The sequence below is a fragment of the Cutaneotrichosporon oleaginosum genome, assembly GCF_008065305.1.
Source record: "Cutaneotrichosporon oleaginosum strain ATCC 20508 chromosome Unknown ATCC20508_contig07, whole genome shotgun sequence".
Taxonomy (NCBI): domain Eukaryota; kingdom Fungi; phylum Basidiomycota; class Tremellomycetes; order Trichosporonales; family Trichosporonaceae; genus Cutaneotrichosporon; species Cutaneotrichosporon oleaginosum.
In genome coordinates, this window is record NW_027072176.1 from 555,383 (window position 1) to 583,371 (window position 27,989).

At 61.9% G+C, this 27,989-nt stretch overlaps 14 protein-coding genes across 14 annotated transcripts; 7 read left to right on the top strand and 7 right to left on the bottom strand.

Moving 5' to 3' along the window:
* Window positions 1-296: 296 nt before the first annotated feature.
* COLE_07426 (uncharacterized protein) lies at window positions 297-4,595 on the bottom strand (the record flags this gene model as incomplete). The annotated part of the gene is made up of 6 exons (XM_018421904.2): window positions 297-441; window positions 476-589; window positions 637-1,541; window positions 1,581-3,323; window positions 3,361-4,257; window positions 4,305-4,595. The coding sequence occupies 6 exons, from the start codon at window positions 4,593-4,595 to the stop codon at window positions 297-299; spliced, it is 4,095 nt and encodes a 1,364-aa protein (XP_018282087.1).
* Window positions 4,596-5,600: 1,005 nt separating this feature from the next.
* COLE_07427 (uncharacterized protein) lies at window positions 5,601-6,360 on the top strand (the record flags this gene model as incomplete). Its single annotated transcript, XM_018420162.1, has 3 exons — window positions 5,601-5,763; window positions 5,971-6,049; window positions 6,084-6,360. The coding sequence occupies 3 exons, from the start codon at window positions 5,601-5,603 to the stop codon at window positions 6,358-6,360; spliced, it is 519 nt and encodes a 172-aa protein (XP_018282086.1).
* Window positions 6,361-6,406: 46 nt separating this feature from the next.
* COLE_07428 (uncharacterized protein) lies at window positions 6,407-6,846 on the top strand (the record flags this gene model as incomplete). The annotated part of the gene is made up of 3 exons (XM_065626544.1): window positions 6,407-6,532; window positions 6,571-6,666; window positions 6,712-6,846. 3 exons carry the CDS (start codon window positions 6,407-6,409, stop codon window positions 6,844-6,846), a joined length of 357 nt encoding a protein of 118 aa, XP_065482161.1.
* A 3,059-nt stretch (window positions 6,847-9,905) lies between these two features.
* COLE_07429 (uncharacterized protein) lies at window positions 9,906-11,149 on the top strand (the record flags this gene model as incomplete). Its single annotated transcript, XM_018419319.2, has 4 exons — window positions 9,906-9,977; window positions 10,012-10,219; window positions 10,253-10,364; window positions 10,396-11,149. The coding sequence occupies 4 exons, from the start codon at window positions 9,906-9,908 to the stop codon at window positions 11,147-11,149; spliced, it is 1,146 nt and encodes a 381-aa protein (XP_018282084.1).
* Window positions 11,150-14,803: 3,654 nt separating this feature from the next.
* Window positions 14,804-15,667, bottom strand: COLE_07430 (uncharacterized protein; the record flags this gene model as incomplete). Its single annotated transcript, XM_018425098.1, has 2 exons — window positions 14,804-15,380; window positions 15,411-15,667. 2 exons carry the CDS (start codon window positions 15,665-15,667, stop codon window positions 14,804-14,806), a joined length of 834 nt encoding a protein of 277 aa, XP_018282083.1.
* Window positions 15,668-15,975: 308 nt separating this feature from the next.
* Window positions 15,976-16,620, bottom strand: COLE_07431 (mitochondrial 54S ribosomal protein mL49; the record flags this gene model as incomplete). Its single annotated transcript, XM_018421903.2, has 2 exons — window positions 15,976-16,134; window positions 16,396-16,620. The coding sequence occupies 2 exons, from the start codon at window positions 16,618-16,620 to the stop codon at window positions 15,976-15,978; spliced, it is 384 nt and encodes a 127-aa protein (XP_018282082.1).
* Window positions 16,621-16,895: 275 nt separating this feature from the next.
* COLE_07432 (uncharacterized protein) lies at window positions 16,896-18,785 on the bottom strand (the record flags this gene model as incomplete). Its single annotated transcript, XM_018421902.2, has 4 exons — window positions 16,896-17,144; window positions 17,179-18,521; window positions 18,569-18,662; window positions 18,714-18,785. 4 exons carry the CDS (start codon window positions 18,783-18,785, stop codon window positions 16,896-16,898), a joined length of 1,758 nt encoding a protein of 585 aa, XP_018282081.1.
* Window positions 18,786-19,939: 1,154 nt separating this feature from the next.
* On the top strand, window positions 19,940-20,137 carry COLE_07433 (uncharacterized protein; the record flags this gene model as incomplete). The annotated part of the gene is made up of 1 exon (XM_065626545.1): window positions 19,940-20,137. The coding sequence occupies one exon, from the start codon at window positions 19,940-19,942 to the stop codon at window positions 20,135-20,137; it is 198 nt and encodes a 65-aa protein (XP_065482162.1).
* A 140-nt stretch (window positions 20,138-20,277) lies between these two features.
* On the bottom strand, window positions 20,278-21,324 carry COLE_07434 (uncharacterized protein; the record flags this gene model as incomplete). The annotated part of the gene is made up of 1 exon (XM_018419318.2): window positions 20,278-21,324. One exon carries the CDS (start codon window positions 21,322-21,324, stop codon window positions 20,278-20,280), a length of 1,047 nt encoding a protein of 348 aa, XP_018282079.1.
* A 197-nt stretch (window positions 21,325-21,521) lies between these two features.
* COLE_07435 (uncharacterized protein) lies at window positions 21,522-22,073 on the top strand (the record flags this gene model as incomplete). The annotated part of the gene is made up of 3 exons (XM_018426326.2): window positions 21,522-21,658; window positions 21,691-21,759; window positions 21,809-22,073. The coding sequence occupies 3 exons, from the start codon at window positions 21,522-21,524 to the stop codon at window positions 22,071-22,073; spliced, it is 471 nt and encodes a 156-aa protein (XP_018282078.1).
* A 76-nt stretch (window positions 22,074-22,149) lies between these two features.
* On the bottom strand, window positions 22,150-23,538 carry COLE_07436 (uncharacterized protein; the record flags this gene model as incomplete). The annotated part of the gene is made up of 7 exons (XM_065626546.1): window positions 22,150-22,396; window positions 22,429-22,499; window positions 22,552-22,728; window positions 22,804-22,937; window positions 22,968-23,028; window positions 23,068-23,360; window positions 23,394-23,538. The coding sequence occupies 7 exons, from the start codon at window positions 23,536-23,538 to the stop codon at window positions 22,150-22,152; spliced, it is 1,128 nt and encodes a 375-aa protein (XP_065482163.1).
* Window positions 23,539-23,605: 67 nt separating this feature from the next.
* Window positions 23,606-25,140, top strand: COLE_07437 (uncharacterized protein; the record flags this gene model as incomplete). The annotated part of the gene is made up of 4 exons (XM_018426325.2): window positions 23,606-23,809; window positions 23,896-24,319; window positions 24,351-24,829; window positions 24,898-25,140. 4 exons carry the CDS (start codon window positions 23,606-23,608, stop codon window positions 25,138-25,140), a joined length of 1,350 nt encoding a protein of 449 aa, XP_018282076.1.
* Window positions 25,141-25,363: 223 nt separating this feature from the next.
* COLE_07438 (uncharacterized protein) lies at window positions 25,364-26,262 on the bottom strand (the record flags this gene model as incomplete). The annotated part of the gene is made up of 5 exons (XM_018421899.2): window positions 25,364-25,576; window positions 25,686-25,826; window positions 25,903-25,959; window positions 26,072-26,181; window positions 26,214-26,262. The coding sequence occupies 5 exons, from the start codon at window positions 26,260-26,262 to the stop codon at window positions 25,364-25,366; spliced, it is 570 nt and encodes a 189-aa protein (XP_018282075.1).
* Window positions 26,263-26,619: 357 nt separating this feature from the next.
* Window positions 26,620-27,938, top strand: COLE_07439 (uncharacterized protein; the record flags this gene model as incomplete). Its single annotated transcript, XM_018421898.2, has 3 exons — window positions 26,620-26,899; window positions 27,345-27,544; window positions 27,846-27,938. The coding sequence occupies 3 exons, from the start codon at window positions 26,620-26,622 to the stop codon at window positions 27,936-27,938; spliced, it is 573 nt and encodes a 190-aa protein (XP_018282074.1).
* Window positions 27,939-27,989: the final 51 nt, after the last annotated feature.

Sequence of the window (27,989 nt, forward strand, 5' to 3'; positions counted from 1 at the left end):
CTGACATGTTGAGCACGAGCGAGTGAGAACTCTGTGGTATGTGGTACTGTTAGGTGACTCCGATACATACCATGCATGCCCTCGCACGTCCCGCTGTCGGTTATTACCTCCCAACCTCTTGTCAGACCACCTCTCGCGAACCCCATCCCAGAAGACACTTCAACCCTCTCCATACTCCGACGCGACATACAAGTTCATAACAAGACTAGAATGATGACAGAATGAGTGCTATTAGGCAGGATGCACAATCGACTAAAGTCGCCGAGTCTGTGCGTCTTGGGACGCTCCGCCCCCTCCTATGCCCACAACTTGGTGATGGCCACCGCCATGGTGTCGGCCACGCTGCCGGCGGCCGTAGCCCACGGCCCGCCCACAATAATGCCCTCGTCCTCGTTGTCCCGCACAGGAGCAAAGTAGAAGCCGAGCATGAGGACGCAGTACCTGGTATCAGTGGGTGTCAACAAACAGCACTCACGAAAGCACCAAAATTGAGCCGCGGTGGTAGTTGGACCGTGCTTCGATGTACGTGTACGTGAGCAGGAAGATGCCGAGGATGATGGCGATGACGTCCCAGCGCGGGAAGATGAGACTGGGGTCAGCTAGATTGCATAGCGTGCTTCGCCGCGATCAACTCACGTAAACGTGTCCACGACATCGCCGAACTCCTTTGGAGAGTACCACGCCGAGAACGCGACCATGGCGGGAATTTGCAGAAGACAGACCTGGAGCGCGTAGGCCGAGCCAATCTCCATCGACAGCGCAATGTTGCCGTTCATCGCGAACGACATCGCGTTCATGAACTCGGTCGTGTTGGGCACGAGGGCAAAGAGCGTGAGGCCGAGGAACTTCTCGTCCACACCCGAGCCGGCCAGCACGACGTCAACCACGTCTACGAGCACCTCGGCAATCGCAGCGTACAGCAGCGTACAGCCCAGCAGAACAGCAGCGGACATCCCACGAGTCCATGACGGTGCTTCGTGCCCGCCTGCCTCCTCCATGTGCGGGTGGGCCTCTCCCTTCCGCTGTAGTTCGGTAACGGCTGCAAGCGTGCGCACCGCGCGACGGAAATCCTCGGACGTCAACTGGGGGCCGAGCGCCATCGGGTCCATGTTGCGGTTCTGCTCTAGCGCCTGCAGATAAGGCGTGTACCCGGTGTGCACGGTCTGTGCTTGTCCACCGGCCTGCTCGCCCAACTCCGGGCGCAGAGGTTGGCGCGGCGACGCTTGCGCCCCGTACTTCACCGGAGAGGTTCCAGGGCGCGGCGAGGCGTCGGGGCGATGAGGCGCTGCGTTCTTCGCGTGGGATGATGACTGCGCAATCGACATAGTCATCGGCCTCATGGGCGATACGCCGTCGCGGATAGACTCGGGCTTGCTGTGAACTGGCAGGATCGGGTTGTTGAGGTTAGCCGGCGTGATACGCGCAAGGTGCGCGCGAGGGATTTGCAGCTGCTCAGCCTCCTTCTGCATCAGCTGCTGTGGGTTCTGCCAGATCTGGGACGCGTGTGTGCGCAAGGAGAACCATAGGCCGATCAAGTATGACTGACGTTAGCGTCGCTCCTACTCATGTCTGAAACGTACGAGCAAAAGGATGCCCGCGCAAATGTACATGAGAATCTTGACGTTGCTCTGGTAGAATGGGTCCGACTCCGGCGCGGGGTGCTGGTACCAGCAGCGATCGCAGCGCCACGAGTCGCCGGGGTTCAGCACGCCACCATCGTCAGGCTGAGGGCAACCTTCGCAGCGGAGCTGGAAGTTGCCATACGACTGATAGAACATCGTGGGCGTCAACACGCCAATGATCGCCATGATAAGCATGGTCGACGTGACACCAGCTGACTTGGCGTTGAACTTCTGCTCCTTGCGCTTCAAGGCGCCAGAGCACATCGACATGCCAGGCATGAGAAGCACACCGGCGAGAATGGACCCGACGATTGAGCCCTCTACCAATCTTCCTTTGCCCTGCGTGAGAGCAATGCCGTACAGCACGATCTCGATGATGGAGCCGAATGTCGCATTGATGACCGCGCCCATGCCGATTGAGGACTGCGCGGAAATCGAAGCGACAGCCATACCAATGAAGTACGATAGTGGGATAACAGAGGCAAGACCCAGGAGGAAGACGAGTGCAGGGTTGGCAATGAAGTCGAGCCATTTGGGTACGCTCTGGTGATGTTCGTGGCGATGCTCCACCGCCGGCAAGATGATCAGCCCATCAATAATCGCGAAGAACACGATCGGCATGAGGTTGATGAACATAATGTTCACACCGCCGACCGTGTACTTGCAGTACTGGATACCAACAGCGCGGTAAACGCACAGGAGGACTGTCGACGCCGGGCCCGGAGTAGGAGCGACCTGGCCTGCGTTGATGCGGACACGGCGGAGCGTGTACCCAATGGGCGAGTCCGAGACATCGCCGTTGCCGTTCTCGCTGTTGTCGGAGGCAGGAGGCAGGTCATACACCGGCACTGTAGGAGCCGGACGGAAGCCGATCTCGAGCGGGCGATTCCATAGAAGCTCGAGAAGCTCCCAGTTGAGCTTGGCCATGGGGATCGTGACGACGAGGAACCAGCAGATGATGCAGATAGTGAGCATGGTGGGAGCGATGATGAGGAAGAACACGGGCCAGTAAACAAGCGAGCCAGCGAACTTTGCACGCTTGTTGACATGCTTGCGGAAGCACGCGGTGGCGGGAGGTTTGCCGAGTAGCGGGACGTTCTCGAGGTCAGGAGTGCCAATCTTGCAGCCAGGCGCAAAAGACACGCCATGCTTGCGGCCTGCTTGCTGCGCTGAGATTGAAGCCTGGTTTTGAGGTGTGTGAGGCTCGTCCGGAAGCATGTCGAGTGCCGAAGCCGCAGTCTGGCGCACTGTAGTAGACGAGGAAGTCGAGGCAGAGAGAGCACGGCGGGGAGTGTTGCTCGACGACGTCGCACCGTAGCTGCTTGTGTTGTTCTCCTCATCGTGGTGTACCTCTTCGTCGCTGCTGCTCGAGTCCTCGTGTGGAGCTCCTTCTCCCTCGACATACTTGCCGAAGGGCCACCAGATGTACCAGGCCAAGCCGCGAGTCAAACGACCGTAACCGCCGCGGCCGCCCGCAAGCACCTCCGCACCGCTCACAAGCATGGCAGCGAAGAGACATACGAGTGCAAGCCACCATCCGAAAGCAACGAGCCAGAAGATGTTCCCGAGAAGGAGATTGTGGCTGTCACTCGTTGGTGCCGAGTGCAAAGCCGCCTCGGCATTGCGAGTCACCGAGCGCGACTTGCGGTACAGCGCGGGCTTCCAGATAGGCAGGCCGAAGGGGTGCTCAATGTTGATAGCCTAGAAGGATCAGCACCTTCCTCGCACGGTCACTCACGTCTTGGCGATCTTTGACGGTGACGCCCTCACCGTCGTCTGGGCTGGCGTCGTCCGAGTCCTCGTCGTCGTCCATAGCAGATCCCTCGCTATCGGAATGATACCCGTCTGTCGTGGCATCAACCTCCACGGGGGGCACAGCAAGGCGCTCCCGACTCTCATCGTCATCGACTGCGCGAGACTGTACCGACTCGGCACGTGGGCGGCCAGCCGACGAGGGCTCGCGCTCGACGCTTTCGGAAGCAGGACGAGGAGACAGTAGGGCGCTCCCTGAAACAAGCCGACTGCCGCCCGCCGCCCGGTGACGCGAAGAGCTCGAGCTCTGGTTGTACCCGCGCACGGGGCTCTGGCCGGGCTGGGACATGAGAACGCTGCCCTCGCTCATCGCCGAAGCGGGGAGGTTGTCGCCGGCCTCATCCTCCTCGCCGACCTCCATCTCGGCAAGGGCGCGACGCTCGCGCTCGCGCTTGGCGCGCTTGCGTTCCTTCTGACGACGGCGGATGAGTTCTTCGCCGCGATCAGTGACGTTCAGTTCGTCGTCCTCGTCATCGTCCATGTCCTTGAGTTGGGGGAGACGCACGCGAGACGCCGAGCGAGAAGGAGCTGCCGAAGCAGGTGCGGTTGTGGTGAGTTTGGGACGCGGTGCACGTCCCTGGCCTATGGAGCCAGCGGTCGGAGGAAGGGGTGACTGGGCGCCCGAGGGAAGCCCACGCACCTCGCTCACGCGGCGTGACTCTGGCATCTGCGGGAAGTAACCGGTGTTGCGCGGGGTGGCGTGGTCCTCTTCATCGGTCACACTGGAAGCGTTTGAGCCACGGTGGCGACGGGGGATGGGCATACCCGGAGGATCTGGAGAGGGGGAGAGGGGAGTCTGGGGCGTGCTGATGCCACCGATTCCCTGCTGGTTAGAATACGGAGTCACAGCGCAGAAGATGAAGAGCTCACAAAGTTTGTAGGTGGTCTAGGCCGTCCTCGACCCAAAGATCTCTGCGGAGTGGTAGCAGAGAAAGTGTGAGGAGGCATGCCGGAGAGACCCAAGGGGGAAGGTGGCTGGACTCTTGCGGGAGGGCGGATCGTGGGAGTGGGGGATGATGCAGGACCAGCAGCGGCAGCAGAAGACTGGGCGCTGCCCTGCGCTTGTTGTCCGAGTCGTCCACTAGCGGTCAGACTTGAAGAGGGCGGCGGCGGGGCCGGCGGGGGCGAGGTGCCTGTTGACTCCTTGTCCTTGTCTGGCATGGTCACAAGCCAATGGAGGGGGGGGTTAGGGGGTAGGGAGAGTGTGCGTACAAGACCTCGCAACGAATGTCAAGGTGCCAGTTGAGGTCGGGGGATAACGGCGAGGGAGTGACGAGTGTGGCGAGAGAAAGAGAGAGAGGAAGACGTTGTTGTTATGTGCGAGCAAGACGATGATGATGATGAGCAGCTGTGTGTTGGTGGGATTCACCACTTGCCGCACGTGGACTGTCAGGTTACTCAAGGATTGGACGGGCTGTTACAGGGGAGGTACCGAGATCGACCGCAGCAATGACCCTGGATGGCGCAGCGCTCCCTCCGCGCTCCGCTATATATTTTACCCCTTTCTCAATGCCGATAGAGGTGGGCTGTTGTCGGTGACAGTCGGGGCGACGGTGGCAGCTGGCAGTGACAACGGTTTATGAGACGACGGAAAGACGGTGGGTGATGGGCAAGAGATCAAGAGAGCATGTGTGAGACAAAGGCTAGTGGGTGGCGGCGACGAGTCAGTGATGCGACGCGTCTCTTTGATTTCCCTCGCGACGCCTCCGATCGGCCTCGAGACACAACTCAGTCTCGGCCTCGCAGCGTCCCAGCGTCCTCATGCATCATGCATCACGCCGAACGAGTGGCCGCTGCTGAACGACCTCGACGAGCTGCGTGACAAGTTTTGCACGACGCACCCGCCGACGGGCACGCGGACGACGATATCCCTCACTGGTTGGGAGTCGGGTCGGTTGTCGCCGGCGTCGGGGACTGCGTAAGTGGAGAGCTCCCCCAATAATAGACAGCGAGCGTGCCTTCCGTTTCGAAGTGGCTTATCAAAAGCGTTGCCCCGCAGTGAGATTGAATTCCACCAAATTCGACGTCATTATTGACGTGATGCCCTGCGTCCCAGCCGAGACAATCCAATCATCCATTCCATCCCTAATTCCCCACCGCCGCCTCGACGCCACTCACTCTCCCAACAACAAACCACTACTACTACTCACTACTCACCTCGCAATCATGTCCGGATACCGCGTAGAGGTTGCTCCCTCCGCCCGCGCAGGATGCAACGGCCCCAAGCCGTGTCATGGTACCAAGATTGCCAAGGGCGAACTGCGCCTCGGCGTGTGGGTCGCGTTCCAAGACCGCGGGTCCTTCAAGTGGCGCCACTGGGGATGTGAGTGTGCTCATCGGGTTTTGAGGTGATGAGGCCACGGTGGGTGGGTGAGGAGTCAAGGTTGTTCAAATGGGGCTTGGCGAGGCTGGCAAATCTAATGGAGGCATAAGGGAAGGAGAGACTGCTTATGAGAACATGTTGTGCGCAGTCGCTCGCAGCTCCACCATCGCGCGACGACTACTCCGACCCAACCTCCGCCACTGCTAACCATAGGCACCTCGGAGAAGGTCATCAACCACCTGAAGGAGGACTACGACGAGGCATCCGAGCTGGACGGCTTTGACGAGCTCCCGTGCGTCACCTTCCCCCACCGGCGCTGACCTCAGCGAGGCATTCCAAGAGAAGATCATCGAGGCATGGAAGACGGGTCACGTAGACCCGAGCGACATACCCGAGTCGGCGAAGAAGGGGGAAGACGATGGCGAGGACGACGAGGACGGGTCGCCGAAGAAGGCCGCGCTCAAGAAAGCCGCCGCTAAGAAGAAGGCGCCGGCGAAGAAGGCGGCGGACAGCGACGGGGACTCGCCCAAGAAGCCGGCGAAGAAGGCCGCTGCGAAGAAGGCGCCAGCCAAGAAGTCTAAAGTGAGACCTGGGCGGGACTAGCTAATAACAGAAGAAGGCGGACACGCCGTCCGAGTCCGAGCCGGAGATGACGGAGGAGGAGAGCGAAGCCGAGCTCTCGCTCAGCGAGGAGGAAAAGCCGAAGCCAAAGGGGCGCAAGCGCAAGCAGGAGTCTGAAGACGAGGACGAGGAGAGCGAGGACGAGAAGCCCAAGGTGAGATGGCGACAAGCACGCGAGTGTCTAACGCGCAGGCGAAGAGGAAGCCCGCAGTGAAGAAGGCCGCGTCCAAGGACAAGCCGGCGAGCAAGAAGGCACCTGCGTCCAAGGACAAGGCGCCGGCGCCCAAGGATAAGGCGCCGGCGCCCAAGGAGAAGAAGGCGCCTGTGTCCAAGGAGAAGAAGGAGCCCGCGTCCAAGGACAAGCCGAGTTCGAGAAAGGCGCCAGCGTCCAAGGACAAGCCGGCGTCAAAGGACAAGCCGGCGTCGCGCACCAGAGCGCGCCGTGTGCAGGCCAGCGACGAGGAGTAGGTTTTGGGAGGGTCATAGTGGGGTGATCGGATCTGGGATGACCAAGGGCGATTAATGCGAAATGTACGTCATCGAATGGCGGCCGCGTACGGCGGACACAGTTTGCGTACAGCGCAGACTCACCCTGGCTTTCTCAGCGCCATCGACAAAGCCGACGTCGTTTGTACAAGTTTGACATCGAGGCGTCGTGATGGCACGAGCGACGACACCATGTGGCACTAATCAACGACCTCCAAGCCGTCATGCGCCCCAGCGTCACGGCCTCAGCGACCAACATCCAAGGTCAGCTAAACGACGCTGACGCTCTCGTCCAGACCTGACTTCGGCACTGACTTGCCCGGAAAATAACATATCGGGTTTTCATACACGCTACCTCACGCATTCCCCGCCTTGCGCAGCCCCTCGAGCTCGGCCCGCAGCCCCTCCAGTTCGCGCATGACCTGCTTGGGGCCGCGCGGCGCCTCGTGTGCATTGACGTACCGCACGAGGAGATATACGCCGTACCCGTTCGCGGCGACCATCACGAGGAAGACGTACGCAGGGCCGTACCGCCACAGGTGGTGCCCAATGACTTTTATCGGGGCGAGGATTGCGGCGACGAGCGCCGCGAGGGCGGCAATGGGGCAGATCGCGAGGGCGAGCGCGAGGGCGAGCGATGCCCACGTAAACGTCGGGGTGAGGCGCCAGGCGGGGACGGGGAGAAAGCCGAAGCCGAAGCCGAAGCCGAAGCGGGAGGCGAGGAAGAGCCACGCGCGCAGGATGAGGGTGGTGCGCGCAGCCGCGCGGAGGAGGTATGCGCGCCGCTGCGCCGTGTCGGACGGATAGGAGAGAAGGGCGTACCAGAACTCGGAGAGGGGCGTCCACAGCGCCGCGGTGAGCCACGCGGCGGTGCTGATGAGGCGGAGGAAGACGGCGTACACCAGCGCCGAGGGGAGGATGAGGAGCACGACGAGGAGCGACGTCCAGCTGGCGTTAGCGTGACGCGGGGGACGCACGAGAGACGCTCCGTCGCGTCCAGGCTGAAGTTGATGACGTCGGACGGGGACGCGGGGTCGTACGTCGTCTTGGGCTTGGGCTTGGGCTTGGTCTTGCGGCGCGCGGGCTGTTCCACTGTCTTGGGGTCGACGGGCGTGCGGTGCGGCAGGGAGATGGCGAGCGAGCGCGCCGCAAGCCAGTCTTGCAGCTGCGTCGAGACGCTGCCGCGCGCAAAGACTGGCACGACGGTGGCGGCGTCGGTGACGTCCGTGTCGGCGTCGCTTGCGTTGGCAGGAGGCGGGGTGCGTGCGGGCATTGGTGTGGTGGGCGTGCGCGAGTTGAGGACCATGCTGAAGGTGAGAGAGAACATGAATGGTGCGATGGAGAGGCGAGATGTAACGTCGCAGTTGCGGTGACGAGCGCGCCCTGCAGCGTTGGAGGCCTGACGTCGGCGCGCGTCGCTGCGGAGTGTGTGCTATCTTCTCGCGGAGGCAGGTGGCGCTCACGCACGTAGAGGCGAAGTACCAGAGGGGGGGGGGGGGGGGGGGGGGGGGGGTAAGGCGCAGATAGGTGAGGACAGTGACGCACAGAACTCGGAGAAGGCGGCTATGGCACCAGTGTGGGCGCCGATAGCATGGCGAAGGTGACGTTCACGGCCTCGGGGTATCGAGGACAGACGACACAGATGTGAGCGGACGCCGCACAATGGGGCGCCCACTAATGGGAAATATGGTAAGTTGGAGTTGACATCGGGTTGCGTCCTCGTTCTGATGAAGGACGTTCCATCGGGCCGGATACATCAAAGACAGTGCAACATAAGGCCCATTCCGCCGCATATCCTGCCACTAACATCCTCCACGGGTCTGTCGCTCTTTCGCCAACGCAGGACAAGTTCAAAGCCACGGGCGCAGGCTGCAGGGCTGAAGATGTGCAATTCACATCCGAGACAGTCCTAACCAAAAACTAGCCTCGTGTGGGGCTCGAACCCACGACCGAATGATCAACCAGCTAATGCCGCATTAAGAGTCATTTAATCTACCGACTGATATAACGAGGCGTGAAGTCGACGCTGCCAGCGTGCCAGCCGTGGTGATATCCAGCGAACTGGTCGGCCGATGTAGTGATACTCCAGCAGACTGGTCGGCCGATCGGAAAGCGTCTGCGAAGGCCGAAGGCGGTGTCCAGCCTAACATGCATGTAATGGATCGGTGAATGATACCCCTCGCCCGTCATGTGCGCAAGGACAATGCACCGCCGCCAGTGCATGACCAACCTAACCGTTTTACGCCGTAACCATACTGATGCTTGGCATGAGGCCCCTGTCCATAACCACTACCGGCACGCTTGACGCTCCCACGCTTTGAGGTCCAAGGCACGACAACCCAGGCTGTCCCTGCTCCCCTCGGCGAATGTGGCGGTGTTTCGTAACGTCACGAGTTTAGTTTCCCGGGTTTCCTGACGACAGGAGGGTTAATGCGTTTTAGACGGATCGCGGCCTTCACAAGCTTTACTGTACCTGAAATCAAGCATGCTGGCCTCGAGTGGGCGACACGAGACGTAGGACACAGCATTCGTCCTGTTGTTGTGGGGAGGGAGCGGGATGCGCTGAAGCATATTAAAGGGAGTGCTTCGGTTGAACTGAGCGGCCACTCCTCCTCCCACTTGTTCAACCAGCATGTCTCAAGCCGGCCCCCATCGCCGGGCACGCCTAGCCGAAATTCTCCTGCTGTGGGCCATTTTCGTTTTCAACCTTGTGACCTTCGGCATCAACATTCAGAACATAAGGAGCACATCCCCATCCTTTAGCTTCGGTGGCGGCGGCGGTGGCGGCGGCGGACGTCGGGGACGAAAGGTGCTCGCACGCGGACAACTCATTGGGGATGATGTCTTCTTGATTGAGGTAAAATGGCCAGCGCCTGTGGGCCTCGCCATCGACATCCTCATCCTCCTTTTCGTTGGCGCCCTCCTGCTCCGCAAGCACCGACAGAAATCCATTACCACGAGAGTGGAAGCTCTGGGCCTCGCAACCGCTGTCGTGGCATCGTTGGTAGAGGCTGCCATAAACTACGTTACGGTATGGGAGTATGTCACCTCCACCTCCCAAATCGACTGACAGCAGGCTTGCAGCAAACGTCAGCTATGCAAAGGCTGTCCTCGTAAGCAGGCGACTAGCACCACATCTCACTTCAGATATTCTCCGTGGTCATTTTCCTCGTGGTGTATACTGTCTCCTACGGTTTGGGGTGGAAGACTACGTTTCCCGAGGACAACCCTGCAGCAGCTCCTGGTCCGATTGTCGCGCCCCGACCGCCTGCCCGCACAGCCCAGGTTGTCCTGTACGTCCTTTTGGGCCTGTTAACTCTTGGAGGAAGCTTCTACGGCTTTTCCGACTGCCTATGTGAGTTTCCTTGTGGATCCCGCTCATTCCAAGATGCGATGTTCAATTGGCACAATAGAGGATTAACCCTTTTACTCAACCTTGGCATCATCGGCTTGATCCTTACACTTGTCCAGTTTCTCATCTACGGTTTCGTCTTAGCTTAGTAAGTCTATCCTGTGTGCCGCCTGACCCAGTCTCCTTGGATCCCATCTCAACCCGGCATTGCGGGCTATCGCTGTCCGCACGACCGTTATCACGTTGTCTGTCTCCGCCCTCCTCCTGTCCGCAGTCTCATTATCAACATTGGCCGTGGTTAAGGTGAGGGGTCCGATCAGGATGATGTACTTCGCGATAATTCCTTTGTCCGTGGCTTGCCTCGCAATTGTGATTATGCTCTTTGAGGCCATCTATACCAAAGTGCACCACAACACTCCTGCGGGATGGCGAAGCCGCTTCGCCATGCCGGAATCTGCCATGCAAGGCACCATCCCACCGCCCCCACCGCCCAAGTGGACCGACACGGCCTCTACCCCTGGCCTCACCACCGGGGTTTCCACACCCACTGTGCTGCCATACAGCGCTCCCACCACCCAGATGCCCGCCCAGCCGAACGCCGTGTATCCTGCATACCCCCAGCCAGACGTCACGCAGCCTGGGTATCCCGCCCAGGCCGGGTATGCGACCCCTCCTCCAGGCGGATATGCTCCTCCTCCGCCAGGTGGATTCGCTCAATCTGCGTACGCACCCCAGCCCGGCTATCCGACTCAGCCCAGCTTCCCAACTCAGCCCGGATACGCCCCCCAGCCTGGATATGCGCCTCAGCCTGGATCCGCGCCTGCGTCCGGGCACCAGTCCGGCCAGTGGGTGTTCGTTCCTGAGGGGCAGCCCAGGCCTATGAGCATGCACGGCACGCTGCCCAGCCCGCCAAGCGGGCCCCAGAGGCCGTAAGCTTCATATCCTTCCAAAGACCTGCGGCCTTCGCTAGAACAAGGCTCAGGGCAAAGACCATAGGACTTTAAATGCACTGTTATCGGCTGTTGCGAAGGAGATTGCCCCTACTCTCGACTTGGCAACAGCCTGACGCTGGAGCGGTGTGCGCCTTGCCTATGTATGCGAAGTTTAGACAAACAATCAGCTCAGCCAAACCGAGCTGTGCGAGTCCATCGAGGCATGTCATTGCGGCTCGGACATGTGAAACATCCGGGAAGAGGGTCACATGATGCCTGAGTTAATTTCCTTAGTTGCTTACGTTTGGTTGTGACAACGTGCCACTCCACAAATGCCTGTTATTGAGCATGACACTCCAACTCTTTGAGCTGCTAAAGCGAAGGCGCTATACTATAGGTGCACCGCTGGCATCAGTCCGTTCAGGTGACTCCCTTGCAGCAGCTGGTCCAGATGCATGTGCGGCGAGAACAGGTCATATGACTGCACCTAATGGTTGTCAGCAGAGTGACAATACACGGTACTCTGGCGGTCACATCCTGAATGCTGCTTGACGTTGTCGCAGCATAAATCCGCGTTCGGGTGTGCTATCTGTGCCGACTGCTTCTCGTGTTCCGCGATGCGACTTTCGGGAGGAACTGAGCTCCGAGCCATCTCCGCGCATTCCGGAGCTCACGTCGGTTGAGTGTACTTCGCATTCCAGTTGTACCAGCTTCGTCTGGACACTCCCCGGGTATCTTTGCGGTCTCAGCCCTCACTTTCAGCTCCCTTGATGCGGTGACACTAGCTAAGTATGGCAAATTCTCGAGTTACCTCACATTCACCCAGTCGATCACTTCGGTCTCGAGTCTTGGCGCACCTCGGTTCTGGCGGTCATGCTTGTACCTTAGGTGCACTTTCCTGAGCAAGTCGGGCTTTGACGCTCTTCCCGAGGTGCCGAAAGGGCCATCAAGGGTGTCGAGCACTTCGAGCTCATCGTAATCCTCCAACGGAATCTGTGGTACCATGAAGGCGCTTAAAGGAATGGGAGGTCTGCGGGTGAAGGAATGAGAAGGAGGCGAGCGCAAGTGCCACACAGGCGTCGAGATCAGTTTACGGCAAGCGCACAGCTCCTCGTTCTACCATCAAGCACCTTGAGGTCTGAGGTCACAGTAGCCCAACTTCGCGGAGGGATAATCGCCGAGAGACGCGTCTTGGTATGATTGTGCTGCTCAACGGTGTCTCACTGGGGTCTCACTGGGGTTTGCATTCAACGAGGTCGAAAACTACGGAGTAAGGCCTTCGGAGAGAACGCATTCACGCGCGAAGGTGTTTCAAACGTCCAGAATTGTTCAAGTAGCTCGATCTTTGATTATCCTTCCTTTCCGCTTGATCAGCGACTTGTGTCTTCTGCTCTCGACTCTCAAAGTGGTCCTCTCAGTGTAGCCGAGGCTGGTTGAGAACAACGTGTTACGGATGGCTTTAGGGCGATGAATGACCCGGGTCTCACACGGGGTAGCGGCTTCAACAGCATCGCATGACCGAGTCACGTTACACTTGCCTTCTTTCCGGTTCACTTTCGACACGACAATGTGAGTAATAAGTGTCCAGACACCCTGCTGGACGTTAGCCTCGCTGGCTTCCAGAAACGCCCATACACGACGTTTCTAGCATCCTCACCAATGCGATCTTCCATTCACTCTTCTTTATCGCCTTGTTGCGCATGACCCTCCGTCCGCTTCACAACTCGGATCATCAGGTGAATACGGGTGGGCCTTCGCGTGGCAAGCTTGGCCTTCGGGGTTCTTCTCTACGAGGCAATCTACTCCTCTGTCTACTACGACATCCGCGAGAGCTCGCGCTGTTGCTCAAGCTGACATGCCCAAGTACGGCAGGTAGTGGCCTGCGCTCTATGCGTTCGGCTGGCAGGAATGTCCTCATGGAGCATCGAACGGCGCCCCCCTTTCGTGTCCGCCCCATTCGCGAGGTCTGATCTTCCTGTACAATGTCAACGCAGGCACTGAAGCCGTTGCCTGGGTGACAAATGAAGCATGTGATACTGTAGTGTTAGACTGCTGCACCAATACTCATGCATCCGTCAGCTAACACCAACTGCACGCGTCTCCTCTCAGATGTGGAGGTCGAGTCTGACGCGTCGAAGGTACACGTACAGGAACCTTGTTTCACCACTGGAACGACCATCACGGTGGATCGGAGGTGTTGGAACTCAATGCCCACGCGACCTTCTGGGCTGCCAACATTGGCATATGGCATAAAGGTACCTGTACTGTTCAATCGATATCAGCCGCTTGGCGAGCTGAGGCGCATGGGTGGTGAGCGAGCGATGGGTGCGACGATGTACAGTAGGTGCCTGACCCCAAGAGTGTCACCCAAAGGCGACGGTTCATTGCTCTCGCTGTATGAAGGCGTTGGCGATTTTGGATGCACGCTGCGCAACACGCATGATAACATACATGCGTATCGCTGTTCCTTCAGAGCGGTCAGTACCTTTATTGTAGTCGGCTTTGTCCGGGCTCTGACGTGGTGTAGTCCAGTCATCTCTTCAGACGGTTTGGAGCGTGTATCCTCGTCAACCTGCTACAGCACTGAGAAGTTTCCGTGCTGCCCTAAGGGTGTCAATCTATTACTTGCCAGTGCGAGCAGCCACCACGTAAAGTAAGGAGGCTCTGAATTGTACAAGGGACCCACCCGCTCAACGAGCAGACACATACCGTATATAAGAGCGTGTTAGCTGATTGCGTACCCGCGTGCGGAACAGGGTTGAGTAAATTTCGTATAGGGCGAGAGGGACAGACGCTACGAGAGCGAACAGGAGAGTTGCTCTTGGGGGATAGTCCCATCTTAGGGCTACTGACCGAATGTCGAATTCCGGCCTTATGCGTATGGATCCCACAGTCCTGAGAACTCCATGCTGATACCCTCCTGGGATGATTCCCTGCCGGTGCGGAACCACTTGAAAGGCGCCTTCGCGCCACACAGCCTCGGATCCGGCATTCTTGGCCGCCCAACAGCCATAGTAAGGGGCAGAACAGAAGCTTACCTACAGCGGGATGGTATTTTCTCGACCGCTGTCGATGCCGATGCCGATGTCGTGTCTCACAGTGGACTGGCTAGGGGATATGAGTTCTCCGCGCAGGTGTGACTGAAGAGTTCTGAGAACTTCTCGTCTGCTGAGCTTACGAGTACAGTCTGTCAGGCTCTCAGGCTCTCCCTTCCTTGACTTTGGCACTTCTCCACTTCTCACACCCCACCGGGCGCGTCGTCCCATGTCATTCTGACCCCTCTTCGGGCGTTAAAAGAGCGCAGCAGATAGCTGGGTTGCATCATCTCTTTCACTCGGCCCCATCTCATCAACCTCTTCGCGGCCGGTTCCACTCGATCGGAGCAGTGTACACGATATGCTCAGCAGGTCAGTGCTGTGAGAGCCACACGATTAATCAACGCATATGAGCGGGTCGGGTAAGACATCGCGCTCCCGCAGAGCCGCGCGGCTGTTAGATACGGCCGCCTTTATCTCTAAGTCAGATAAGGCGTGCGTGCCCAATTCAGTCGCCTAGGAGTGCGTGGTGAGGCTGTACATCCCGCCTACAGGCATTTGACTGAGGGCCGGAGCTGGGAAGGGCGATGGGGGAGAACGGGTACCTTCGACTCGCACCGTTACGCGGCGTTCGCCGTCGCCTTCGCCGCCGCCTTGAGTGCAGCCAGCTCAGCGCGGAGCGCCACGACCTGCTGCGCGAGCTCGCTCTGGATCTGTCCGGCGCCCTCGCGCGCAAAGTGCTCGTACTGTATCTCATCGTTGATGTAGTCGATGAGCGCATACAAGCCGAGCGCGATGCCGAGAACGGTAGCCAGGAGGACGTAGATTTCGACGTGTGCGCCGACGTGTGCGGCAGTGCGGGCGCGCGCGCGCCCCATCGTGCGGATGACGCCGGCGAGCGGGCGCATCGGCAGGAGCGCGACGACCGTGATCCCGAGCAAAGCGCTGGCCGCGTACTCGACGAGCGGGTGGTCGCGGGCGAGATACAGCGTCGCGATGAGCACAGGGACGAGGAGGAGATGCGCGGCGATCTGCACCGCCCCGGCTTGCGTGTACTCGGGGTCGCTGGGGTCTTGGGTGAGGAGGGCGTACGTCGACGCCGCGTGGGCGGCGGCGGCCGCGCCGGCGCGGCGCGCAAGCGCGAACGCCAGCACCGGCGGCAGGATGAGGAGGAGGTACACGTTCGTCCAGTACGAGCTGGGTTAGCGGGGCGGCGGGGGCGCGCACGAGTGGTTCGACGCTGCGTCGCGCGCGAGCGCGATCACGCCTTCCGGCGTAGGCGGGTACAGCGCCGCCAGGCTTTCGCGGCGCTGCCGCCGCTCCGGCGAGTCCGGGGCGCGCGCTGGGAGCTCGGAGGCCGCCATGGAGAGGCGGCGCAGAGGGTTCTCGGGCGTCTTGGCGGAGGGCGGCATCAGCGGCGGCGGGACGGAGCCCCAGTTAATTCTGCTGAGCGTGCTTTCTGCGACTGAGCTGCGGCGGGACATGGTGCGAGGGAAAAGAAAGATGAGGTGGGAAAGTTGAGGTAGTGGGAATGTATGATGAGGGGAGGAGGGCTGGGATGACGATGCCTAGGGCGCTGAGGTGAGGTGCGACGACATGGTCTCGAGAAGCCGCTGTACGTCACGCAGTGTTGGATAGCCGGCGCAGTGAGTGAGATGAGTTGAGATGTATGAGATGTGTGAGCCAAGACGACATGCGGCGCCTCGAGCGCCCTCCTCCCCGTTGCGTCCGCAACGACGACAGCGTGAGCACAGTTTCCCCCATCACCCCGCAAACGTATACAATGCCATCTCTAAAAGCCGCGCATGGCGAGCCACTCCTTGATCTCCTCGACCCAGTGGCCCTTGATCTCGACGTGCCCCGACGTGGGGCGGATGTAGACCTTGGGCGGCGCCCGGAGGGGGTCAATGTGCCCGTCGGCAAGGTACTGCGCGATGTCGTTGCGGAGGGCCTGGGATTAGGGCTGTTGACGGTGGCGGTTTCTCCTCATCTCGACTCCTCTCGTCTCGTCTCGTCCCTCTTTCTCTGCGCCTCTCGTCGTTCCGTCCCCCATCGTGTCCGAACACCCTCCGCCCTCTGCTCATCGCCTTCACTCCGATCCTGCCTCGACTTCGATGATCCCTTCCGCGCCCTCGACTTTCCTCTCCTCTTTCCTCGCTGCCCCCAACCCCCCACCCCCCTCCTCCCTCCCTTCCCCTTCGCGCAAACTCACCCCAACATCCCCCGAAACCTTGCGCACAACCGTGAGCCGGTTGCTCCGCGCATTGCGGTACTCGGAATACACGGGCAGGTTGCCCTGTGTGCTCCTCTCAACGAGATATCCCAGTGTCCGTGGGCGGGTGGCGGGGGCGGCGTGTTCCGCGGCGGGGGCAGCGGCGGCGGCCTGCGCGAAGCCGCGCGCGAGGAGGGGCAGGCGGGATGTCGAGGCGCGGAGCATGGTGTGTGTAGTGGAGTAGTGCAGAGATGGATGAGAGAAGGACGATAACATTTTGATTCCGCCCGACCGGCGCCGACTTTTCTCCACCCTCCACATCTGCAACGGCAACAACTACACTTCGCTCCGCCCACACTAAACACGACGCTCCCGCCGTCAAAGCACACATCCATACTAGTACTATCGTATATCTTGCTTGTTTCTCGTCGCTACAGCCCTCCAATTAAGCTTTCGTTAGCAGGAGGATATCAAAAATCTATGTCGCGGTCCGCCCCCGTCTACTTCTTAGACGGCGTGCCCGTGCCCATGAGCCGCGAGAACATGCCGGGCTGTGCGTCCTGCTCTGCCGAATCGGCGGCGGGCTCGGCGCCCGTCTCGTGCGCGCTCGTGCTCGCGCTGGCGGCCTCGGCCTGCGCGCGTTCGCGCTCCTCGGCATCCTCACCAGTGCTAGAGGCCGCGGCCTTGCCGTCGCGGCGGCTCGACGACGCGCCCGCATCGTCGTGTCCACTAGCATGCTTCTTCTCGAGCTGTCGTCAGCGTCGTCAGAGGGCACAGACTTACCGCATAGCCGTTCGGGCCGACCTCGACGGGCGCCGTGCCGCGCTCGTACGCCGGGATCTCCTCTTCGTGCTCGTGCTCGTGTTCGTGCTCGTGCAGGTTGTGCTCGTACTCGTCGTCCTCGGCCTCGACGGACGAGCCCTCGTCGTACTCGTCCTCGTCTTCGCCCTCCGACTGGTAGCCGACCGAGCGGACGGCCTGTGCGATTGGGCCGTCCCGCTCCATCTGCTCCGACGCAACGAGGTATCTCGCAACCAGCATGCGCAGGTCGTTCCATACCTCCATCATCTCTTCGTGCGAGCGTGCGCGGAACGTGTACGCCTCGGAGCTGCCGAAGAAGCGGCCGCCACCGGGCGTCTTGCCGAACGCCGATGTGCCGTCCTTGCGTGCCTCGATGTGGAACTTGTGCGACTTTGCGGTCATAGCAGACGAAGGCGGGCCAAGGGTGCATGCCGGCAGGAAGAGAGACCAAACAGGGTGGGTGGCGAGGTTCGGGTCAGAGCTGGTGTACTCGTGGAGGAATCCGGCAGGGGTAAGGACGTAAAAGCCCTCCTTGTACGACTTGGTGAAACGCTTCTTGCGCTCGAGAGCGCCACAGTGGACAGGGACAACAGCAGGATCATTGCGGCCGGGGTAGTCGATAGCCTCCGGGTTGCGGAGAGGGGTCTCGGGGTCGAGCAGGTGGTCAGAGCGGGCGGCGAAGGCGATCCACTCGCGGTCGGGCATGAGCTGGCCCATGTTGACGCCAAGCTGGCGCCAAGTCTCCTGGACCGAGGCTGACATGCGGCTCTGCCACTCGTCAAAGGTCGCCCATGCGCTCTGGATCGAGCGCACGATGCCCTCCTCAAAGTGAGCCGAGTTCTGCTGCATGATGACGATTGACTTTTGCAGGGCGTTCTCCTCCTGGACCTGCTTCTGGAGCTGCTTCATGACGGCAATGTTGACAGCGTAAGGGTCTTCCTTGGCATTGAGCTGCATAGGCGTGTTGTTGCAGGCCGAGATGGCGCGGGACAGGTCGGCAATGGCCTTGGTCGAGAGCTCACGCTCACGCGCTACGCTGGCAGCAAGCTTGCCAGTGTCATTCTGGACGTTCTTGATGTGCGCCTTAATCTCGGTACGAAGCTTCTGGAGGTGCTGGACGATGGATGAGTCGATGGTGCGCGCAAGCGAGGCATGCGAATCCGCGATGACGCGTGTCTTGTCCCGGATGGTGTAGAAGACGTCCTGCACACCGCCCTCGCCCAGGAACTGGTTACCGGGGCGGAAGGGGACCTGGATGACGGCTGCGAGCTTTGTGAGCTCCTTGGATGTGTTTCCTTCGATGTCGGCAATGCCCTCGAAATAGGCTGTGGGTCAGTGTTGTTGTTATGACGTGAGGTGGGGGCGTGCGTACAGATTAGCATCTTGACGATCTGCTTCCAGGCGGTGAAGCGCTCGATGAGGATGTCGCTGGGCTTGAGCTCATACGGGGCAGTGTTCTTCTTGATCTGGCGGTGTGAGCGGGGTCTGGATGGGGAGGGCCGGAGAGGGGCACGTACCAGAGACTGAGAGCGGGAGACGGAGGAACGTCCGCCCGACGTGGTGCGGGAGAGTGTATCAAAGTGGGACATTGTGGTGGATGTGCCACTGAGCAGCGTGCAAGTTGATTACGGGGGCGAGAGAGAGAGAGACAAGATAGAGATGAGAGAGATGAAGAGAGCAGTAGAGAGTTGTGGAGCGCGATGGATGTCGAGGCGATGATGGATGGCGACGACGACGGGTGGACGTAATTTGATCCCGCCTCCCTCTATGAGAGCCACCATGACGTCACTTTGTCGGGTTGCTATTCTCATCTCCAAGACTTCATCCTCACCATTTAGTTTACTCTGTTCTTCCGGCCTCTCCTCGTCCTCATCCTCGGGCCTCGGGGCTGCTGTCCAGCGCCGCGCCGTGACCCCTGCGACCTCTATTTTGCAGCTAGACGCAGTCACAGTCGATGGACCCTCGGCTGGAGGGCTGGGAACTGCCTCGTCGTCCACCCCACCCCTCCTGTCCTCCGTCGTCATGACGTGCCGCGTTGGCCGTAGACGACTTGTTGCCCCTCTTGTCCTTTCTTTTGCAGGCTCCCCGACGGACCTAGTTTCTAGATGGACTGGTTGGAAGAGGAGACGCATTCCCTACGCGCTCGGCTCATAACCGGCCCAGGCACGGCGCCCCCGGCTAGCGCGACTGCTGCTGAGCGAGTTGTCTCTCTCGCCACACTCTGCCCGTCTTTTGGTCGTATGGATGTAGACGTGTATGTATATCTGGCCGCCGGCGTGGGTTGCCAGCTTGATGATAGATGCCGAACATTGAAGCTGATCCACTGATCACTGATCGCTCGGTGGCAGTCGCCACGCCGATCACTGATCCTGTGGCGCCACGCCCTGGATCCCGGAGAGCTGGGCATCCTCGGCATGCCGGGCGTCGGGGCGTCGGGGTGTCGGCGTCGGTGCGGCGTCGGGCGCGTCGGGGCGCCTTGGGACATCGAGAACTGGTCAGATACATCGACGAGGGCACGCGCCTCAGCGCACAGACAGCGGCGTAAGCAGCCCGACACCTCATGCCTCTGTGTAGCTTTGCATGCCTCTCCATTCGACTTTAGCCTTCCAAGCCCCGTTTCGTCCACCACGCCCCAGTCTCGCCCGACGCCGACCCACACTCGCTCGCCTCGTCTCATCGTCTCCTCGTTCGCCGTCTCTATCGTTCCGCTGCCCCCTCCCTCTCGTTCCGCACCCTAGTCCCCATGTCCATCGCCCTCGCTAAAGACCCCCTGCCCCCAGGCGTCACCGCCCTCCTCTGCGCAGCTACACGCGTCCCCATCGCCCGCCTCCTCGCGCCGCTCCTCCACACCGTCTTCGCCCTCGCAGTCTTTGTCATCGGCTTTGGCTTCCTCAGAGCCGGGGGCATCGCGCCGCGCCATGTCTTGATGCACGAGTCGTAGCCGCCTTCTTCCCGCCTTCTTGCCATGGACACTGGATTGAGCCCCGCTCTCCTCCCTCCCACACTTGTATCCACTCGTTATGCATATGCAGAATATCCGACACTTCTTGCGCCCTTGCACCCCCTCCTCCCCGGAAGCGCCTAGAACGCCGCGCCGCGCTCTACGCGCAACGGCCCGCTCTCGCCGCCCGTGACGACCCGCACCCGCCCCCGCTCCGCGAGATCGAGCACAACCGCCCGCGTAGCCGGCACAAGCGGCTCCCACTCGTCCGCGACAGCGCGCGCGAAGCGCGACGCACACACGCTCCCCGTTGTGTCGGCCAGCACGGCGTCTACTGCGTCCCGCAGCTGCTGTGCCGTGGCGGACGGTACGGAGGACAGCGCGATCGCGGGGGCCGCGTGCATCGCCTCCCTCCGCGCCTTTTGGCGGCGGCGGCGGCGGGACGTCTTGCCTGTTGCGGTGGCGGGCGCGGCAGGCTGGGCGTTCGGTGCAGACTTTGGCGTCTTGGGTGTCTTCGCTGGCGTGGTCTTCGCTGGCGTGGACTTTGCTGGCGTGGACTTTGCTGGCGTGGACATCACTGGCGTCGGCACTGCAGACACACGCGCCTTCTTCGCGGAGCTGTCGGCGACGAGCGACTTGCGCTTCTTCGGCGTCGGCGCCGCAGGCTTGGGCGTCTCCTCGCGCTCGGCGGTCTCGGTCTCGTCGCCTGAATCCTCGGCCTGGTCTTGCTCCGCGTCCGTTGCCAGCTCGCCGTCGCCCTCGTCCATCTCGTCCGCCTCGCTTGCCGTGTAGTCGCCAGCTTCGCTCGCAGCCTCGCTCGCCGACTCAACCTCGACCTCGCCATCTTCCGGGCGGGCGGTATCGTCACTCGCCTCGCTCGCGGCCTCGCTCGGCGCACTAGCGACACTTTCCGTCTCGTGTGCCTCCCCGTTCACCCCGTTCGTCTCAGACGCCTCCGTAAAGTTGGTCACCTCGCTCGCCGCACTCTCCTCCCTCTCCTCCCTCACCCCCTCCATCTCCTGCACGTTCCGCAACCTGCTGGCGCGGGCGCGCGTCGCGCGGGGCTGGCGCGGAGCAGCGGTGCGCCGGGGACTCGCGCGCGGGCTGTCGCGCACCTCGTCGGCGGCGTGCAGTGCGCGCGTGGGCGTCAGCGCTTCCGAGGCGGTGCGGGAGCGTGTCGAGACCATGTTGTTTGTGGTGTGGAGGGATGTCGAATTCACGATCAACTTTTGGACGAGGGCCTGGAACACGTGACTTGGCTGCGGGGAGGGATCAGGGGTGAACCTGCATGTTCTTGGCAGACGCGTCTTGGCTTCTTAGTCTTTCTCAACTCTTCTTGTCATCTTGTATCTCTGTCTTGTTTCTCCTGTCACACTCGTTTGTCATGCGCTTCTCCCTCCCCCTCATCGCCTCGCTCGTCCTTTCCCCCGTTCTTGCGCGGCGATACACTACGACTGTCGGCGGCGAGGTCGTCCTCGCCACGGTGTGGACCACCGCCGGTGTCGTCACAACCAGCATCTAGTGCGTCTTGGCTAACGCCACGCTGACAGCAGCCAAACCGTTGACGCCGCCGAGACCGTCAACCCCGCGACGCAGACCGCCTTCACCCCGTCCGGTACGATGTGAGTGCGCGAGAGCGGGTCTCTTACCTCCCCTCACCGCTCACACCAGCTCCATCGACACCACCGACACATACTACGCGCCCAAGCCGACGCGCATCGCCACGCTCGGCTCGTATGCGCCGCCCGCGAACTCGAACCGCGCGAATATCACCGTGACGCGCGCAACCGTCCAAGTCCCCTCCGGGACGCGGATGGACCTCGGGGCGTTCCAAGCCTCGCTCGCCACACAGACACCGCAGTCAGGCGGAGCGCTCTCGCCAGCGCCGGCGGCAGGCCTCGCGCTGGCCGGCGCGGCAGTGTATGCCCTCGTCTAACTTACACCATGACACTCCCTAGACTCTAGACTGTATCAGCCCCGGCGGCTAACTATGCATGTATCTCCCATACCCGTTACTCGGGCTCCCACCACCCGCCGCCGCCGCCCTCGTCGTCTGTGAGTTCGTCCCCGCCGCCGAGGACGTATCGGCCGCCGGGGCCGTCGCCGCGCCCCTCGTTGGGATCGATAAGGCCCTGCGCAAGCTCGGGCGCATGTAGCGCCGCGACGCGCGGCGCGGGGGACGGGAACGTGCGGTGCGGCCACACCCACCCGTTCGTGGCTGGCGGCACGAGAAGGGGAAAGAGCAGCGTTACAGCGGGACTGGGTCAGCGCGTCCGCACAGCACCCACTATCCCTCCGGACCGAGGTTGAAGAAGAACTCGAGGTTGCGCCGCTTGCCCTGGTCGTAGGGGTTGAGGTATATCTTGTGTCAGCGGCAACGTTTCCAGCCTCGCGTTTCCTTCGCCGCCACTCACCAGCCCCTCCTCCTTCGCTTTGCGCTCGAGGAAGTCGTTGTCGTGGCTCTCGATGCTCGTCTCCCCGCGCGCGACCATGTAGACGTGCCACCCGCCGAGGATCGGCACCGCGAACCCGATCGCGATGGACAGCACCCAGATGAGCGTGAACGCGATGCGGGGGGTGTATGCCGGCCACTGGTGTCAGCGACGCCGGCTGCTGGCAGCGTGTGTGCGACGACAGGCGCTCTCCCAGCCGGTCGCGCCACTCACGGGATGCCGCGAGTCCACGCTCGTCCAGAAATGGGGGTAGCCGAGGATCGCGACGGTCCAGCACGCCGCGCTGATCCAGGCCATGAAGAGCACAAAGTGGCGCTGGTTGTGCAGGCCGACGCAGGCGTTGATCCCTGCGTAAGCGCAATCCGAGGCCGACTCACAAGGACAGTGGTGGTCCATCTGCAGCACGCAACGCTTGCACACGCTGCAGTGGTGGGTGCGCTATGATCAGCTTTCCGCTCTCTCCCGTCTCCTACTAACCTCTGGCTTCGGCCCGTCGCACTTGCGGCACCGCCGCACGCGCATGCCGAGGTGCGGGCCGGCGGGGATGGGCGCTGGCCCGCGCTTCTCCCACCCCCACCGTTCGGGGGTGAGCGCGCTGCCGCGCGCGGGGTAGAAGAAGCGCGTGTCCTTTGCGCTGCGCGCGACGGGGAAGCCCGGCGCGACGTGCGTGACGAGGTAGTACTGCCCGTACATGTTGAGCGGAACCAGCACGTATACTGGGAGCAAGAAGAGCGTCGCGGTCCACGACAGCGCGCCCGCAACGACATCGACTGGCGTCAGCCCGTCCGTCCCTCGGTGCTCACAGAACACGAATCCGCCGGCGCCAGTCAACACCCACGCAAGCACGACGAACACGGGGCCCGCCGCGCCCGTGATATAGTCCGCGACGCCTTCGACGCAGCGGAAGCAGCGGATGACGGCGGCGCTCGCGGCGCGCAGGAGAGGCATGGAGGGTGGGTGGAAGGAGGCGAATCCGCCTCCACATCTCCACGTTGCTTCCACCCATCTATCCACCATGAGCAGCGCCGACGCGGGCCCGTCCGCCCTGTCGCCTACGTCGCCGCGCGCGTCCGCCGACATGCCCCGCTTCAGCGGGAGCGGGGACGAGCTCGAGCGCGTGCGCGCGGAGAAAGACCACCTCAGCCACCAGTACCGCAGCTTGCTCGGCAAGCTGACGGCGATGCGCAACACGCTCGGCGAGAAGTTGAAGGAGGATGCGGTGGGTTGTGCAGCGCGGAGCGCGGAGCGTAGTAAAAGGGCGGGGCAGCGAGCGCGCCGCTGTGGCTTGGACAGACTGACGGACAGGAAGAGCTGGACCGGCGCGAAGCGCAGATCCACACGTTGACGGACGAAGCGGCGGGCTTGCACGCGACGATTGCGACGCTGCGCGCCGAGCTCGAGGGCGCCTCGGCCGAGTCGGCCGCGCTGAGCGCACAGCTCGCGCACCTCCGCTCGCAGAGCGACTCGAGCAGCAGCGACGTGCTCTCGCTCACGCGGGAGATGCGCGAGCTGCGCGGCGAGATGGAGCGGCTGCGCGCGGAGCGCGAAGAGTGGGAGGGCGAGGCGGGGCGCGAGCGCGAGCGGCGCGAAGCGCTCGAAGACGAGGTGCGGGGCGCGGAGCGGCGCGAGCGCGCGGCGCGCGACGACGCCGAGCGCGCGGTGCGCGAGGCTGAGCGCGAGCGCGAGCGCGCGGATAATTTGCAAGATGTGCTGGGCGAGTTCCAGAACGGTGCGGTGGTGTGTGTGCGCGCTGACGGTAGCGAAAGACGCCGAGCTGCGACAAGCGACCGCCGAGCTCGAGGCGCAGCTCAAGCGCGCCACGGTCCAGTTGTCAGAGTACAAGTTGCGGTGCGCGAATGCCGAGTCGTCGGTCTCGACGCTGTCGTCGGACGCGGGGCGCGTGGCCCAGCTGGAAAAGGAGGCGCGGGACAAGGCGGCTGTCATCGCAAAGCTGCGGCACGACGCGGTGGTCACGAATGAGCATTTAACCGAAGCGTTGCGGCGGCTGCGCAAGAACCAGAGCGACAACAACGTCGACAGGCGGCTGGTGACTAACATCCTCCTCTCGTTCCTCACGACCGCGCGCGCGGACAGCAAGCGCTTCGAGATGCTCAGTTTGCTCAGCACAATCTTGAGCTGGGACGACGAAGAGCGCGAAAAGGCCGGCTTGCAGCGCGCCCCGAAGGGCAAGCGGCGGCAGAGCGCGGCGCCGACCGCCGAGGAAGACGCCATGAGCGAGGTGCGTGGCCTGCGCTGCCAGTTTTCTGCAGCTACGAGCGCGCTCTGGAAGTCCCAACCTAACACCAGTCCTTCTCAAACCTCTTCGTCGAGTTTCTGCTCAAGGAAGCGAGCCAGGGACGAGACAGCGAGGCGTCGCCGTCGCCCAAACCGCGGTCGCCGGGGGCATTCTCGCCTGGGCCGAGCTCGCTGACACTGTCGCCAACTCCCAGTGGGGCTACGACGCCACTGTCCCGCGGATACAGCTATCAGCGGACGCGGGCGCTGAGCTCGACGAGCAATACGAGCCGGGACGGGAGCAGCGCGAGCTAGACGCTATCGTTGCGCATGGGAGGGACGGGCGGGATAAGGGGAGGAAAACGAGTTTCGGGCTCAGCGAAGCGCTGCGGCAGGGATAGTGTATGTATGGAGTATCAGAGGCGGCAGTCGTTGAGCGACTCTACAGATATTCGCCTCACTCCTACTCAACATCGCTCTCACCCATCAAACGCCACATGCATCTACAGCCTGCCGGCCATGACAATACAGGACTAGATTACTCCGACTTGCCGCCAGCCTTCTCGGCGGCGCGGATGGACGCCTGGTCCGTCTGCGGGCCGGCCTGGGCGCCGGTGAGCTGCTCCATGAGACCCGGGGCGGCCTTGAAGGGGCGCGCAAGGGGGCCCTCGGGCGCCTTGCCCCAGATGTGGAGCTTGGCCTCGTTGGACTCGAGGACGGCCTTGACGGTCGTGATGGACTGGACGAAGAGCTGGGGTTAGTACCGGACAGGAGATGAGATGAGGCGCGTGCACGGACGCTGATCGTGCAACATTGGCGACCATCAAAGATTGCGTGCTGCGTGAGCGGAAGACACTTACAGGAGGAATGTAGCCCATGTAGAGGTGGAGGAGGGCCATGAAGGCGATGCCGGTGAAGAGGCCCTTCATGGCCTTGCCGGTCTCGGCGAGATCGTAGTCGCGGACCGTGGTCGTCACCAACTCGTCCTTGGAGTCGGGGTTCTGCCGTCAGCCTCTGAATAGATGACCGAGGACGCGCGGCGTCGACGTCACACGAGCCCATGTTCCTGGCACTCACCATCGGCGACTTTGGCTGGACGTACTTGACGACGGTGAGGTCGTTCTTAGCGCGGATCTGGTGTGAGCTCTGTTGTTATGTCTTTGAGCATCGCGCGGACGCAGATCCAAGGCGTGCCCCGTTGCGTCCGCTGCTTGCTCCATTTGGCTTCACAGCCGCAGAAACCCACCTTCATGGTGATGTAGTAGTAGATGGCAAACGAGAGAGCCTGGCCCGCAAGGTACATGCAGCGGAGGTAGAACACGACCTTGGGGTCGTCCGTGGGGAGACGGCGCGCGACTGTGGTCAGAGAGAGTCAGAAGACGACGCACTCTGCATGGCGCCGAGGGAGACGGCGAGGTTGGTGATGGCGGGGTTCATGGCGAAGGAGCGTGTGCACGAGGACGAGCGGGGGAGAAGAGAGCGAGGGAGAGCGAGAGTGACTAGCTGTCGATGCTGGGCTGATTGAAGAAAGATGCGAGAGAGAGACAGAGCTGAGCATGTGCTCGCATTTCAGGCACGGCACCACCGGCCCGACGTGGAGGGGGGGGGGTGAGGGTGCCACAACCACGTGGCTTTCCCAAACTCCGGGCGATCTCCTCCGACTCGCCCGCCCACAGCTCCTGCTGCTGGGGGGAAGGTCACTCCGAACCTCCTGCTCGCTGTCCGTCTCGTCTTGTCCGCTCGTTCCCCTCCCAGCTCCGTCCGCTCCGTCCGTCCCGTCCGTCCACCATAAGCATGCGCCCCCAGATCGCCCGCACCGTGCGCACGCTTGGCCGCCGCGCCAACTCGAACACGGCCGACAAGGCCAAGGCTGTCGCCGAGGACGCCGCTACCAAGGCCAAGGTTGTTGCCGAGGACGCCGCCAGCAAGGCCAAGAGCGCGGCCCAGGACGTCGCAGAGCACCCCCAGGTTCAGAAGGCGGTCGCCAGCGCCAACGCCGCGCTCGCGCAGGCGTCGGCTGTTGTTTCGCGTGTGACTGGCCCCGTCGGCGACAAGGTCGGGAGCATGCTTGGCTGTGAGTATTAGACAAAGGAGGGAGGTGGGGAGGACGGGGGAGGCGAGCACTCGGCGCAGGGTAAGGGGCTTAGCGGTGGGGAGCGCTGTGTGATGCTGGGGCGAGCGTCGTCGAGCTCGGAGCTCGCGTGAGAGGTCTTTGCAGCCCTTCGTTGTTTGCTTGAGCCAGCGCCGACCTTTGTTGGCGGACAGGGACAGCGGAGGTGTGAGGTGGTCTCCTTTAGCCACCTTGTCGCCTCCCAGTGTCCTCGTGCCCATCGACAAGCCCGCGCAGGTCTCGTGGACGCTGCAGCCGTGCTCGAGAGAGCATCGCACCTTTCTTTCACATCACCTCCACTCGTCGAAACAGCCGACCTCTCACCGAGCCCCCATTCCACATCCTCCACGCCTCTCTCTCTCTCCCTCTCTCTCTCTCGTCCCCTCCTCTAAACCCCCACTAACCTCAGCGTACAAGCAGCCCATCGTCTACAACTTCAACGTCTTCACCTCGCTCTGCCGCCAGGTGTACCAGGCTGAGAAGCTCGCTCCCCCCACCCAGCTCGCGCAGTGGGCCTCGGCATACTCGCAGATCTTCTCTGCCGCCACCTCGCCCGCGTTCTGGCAGAAGGCCATGTCCAACGGCCAGGCTGCCAAGATTGCTGTTGCCGTGAGTTTTGTTGTCAAGTGGTGGGCGGAGTGCGGACGTAAGGTGCCGACGACATCCGCGTTGGGGTGAATGACATTCCGTCGTTCGCGTTCTTGTTCAAGCGCGCCGGTGTGGGTTGTCGAGGGCGGAGGAGTGGTGGCTACGCACGCAAGAGCAACTCCAGCAGTAGCTAAGATACGCCAACGCACGCAAGAGCAACAGCGTCCACAGCTTTCGCAGCCCCCCGCCCAGTCTCTTGCCCCCTCCCTCATCTCTCCACCTCCCCGCTCCCTGCTCTCCCTCGCCCTCCCACTAACCCCAGGGCGTCGAGGCATACGGCATCTACAAGATTGGCGAGATCATTGGCCGCCGCAACCTGATCGGCTACAAGTCGACTGCCCCCGCGCACCACTAAGCGTTAAAAGGCCAAGAGGCCGTGTAGCAAAGGGCCGTGTAGCATGCATAT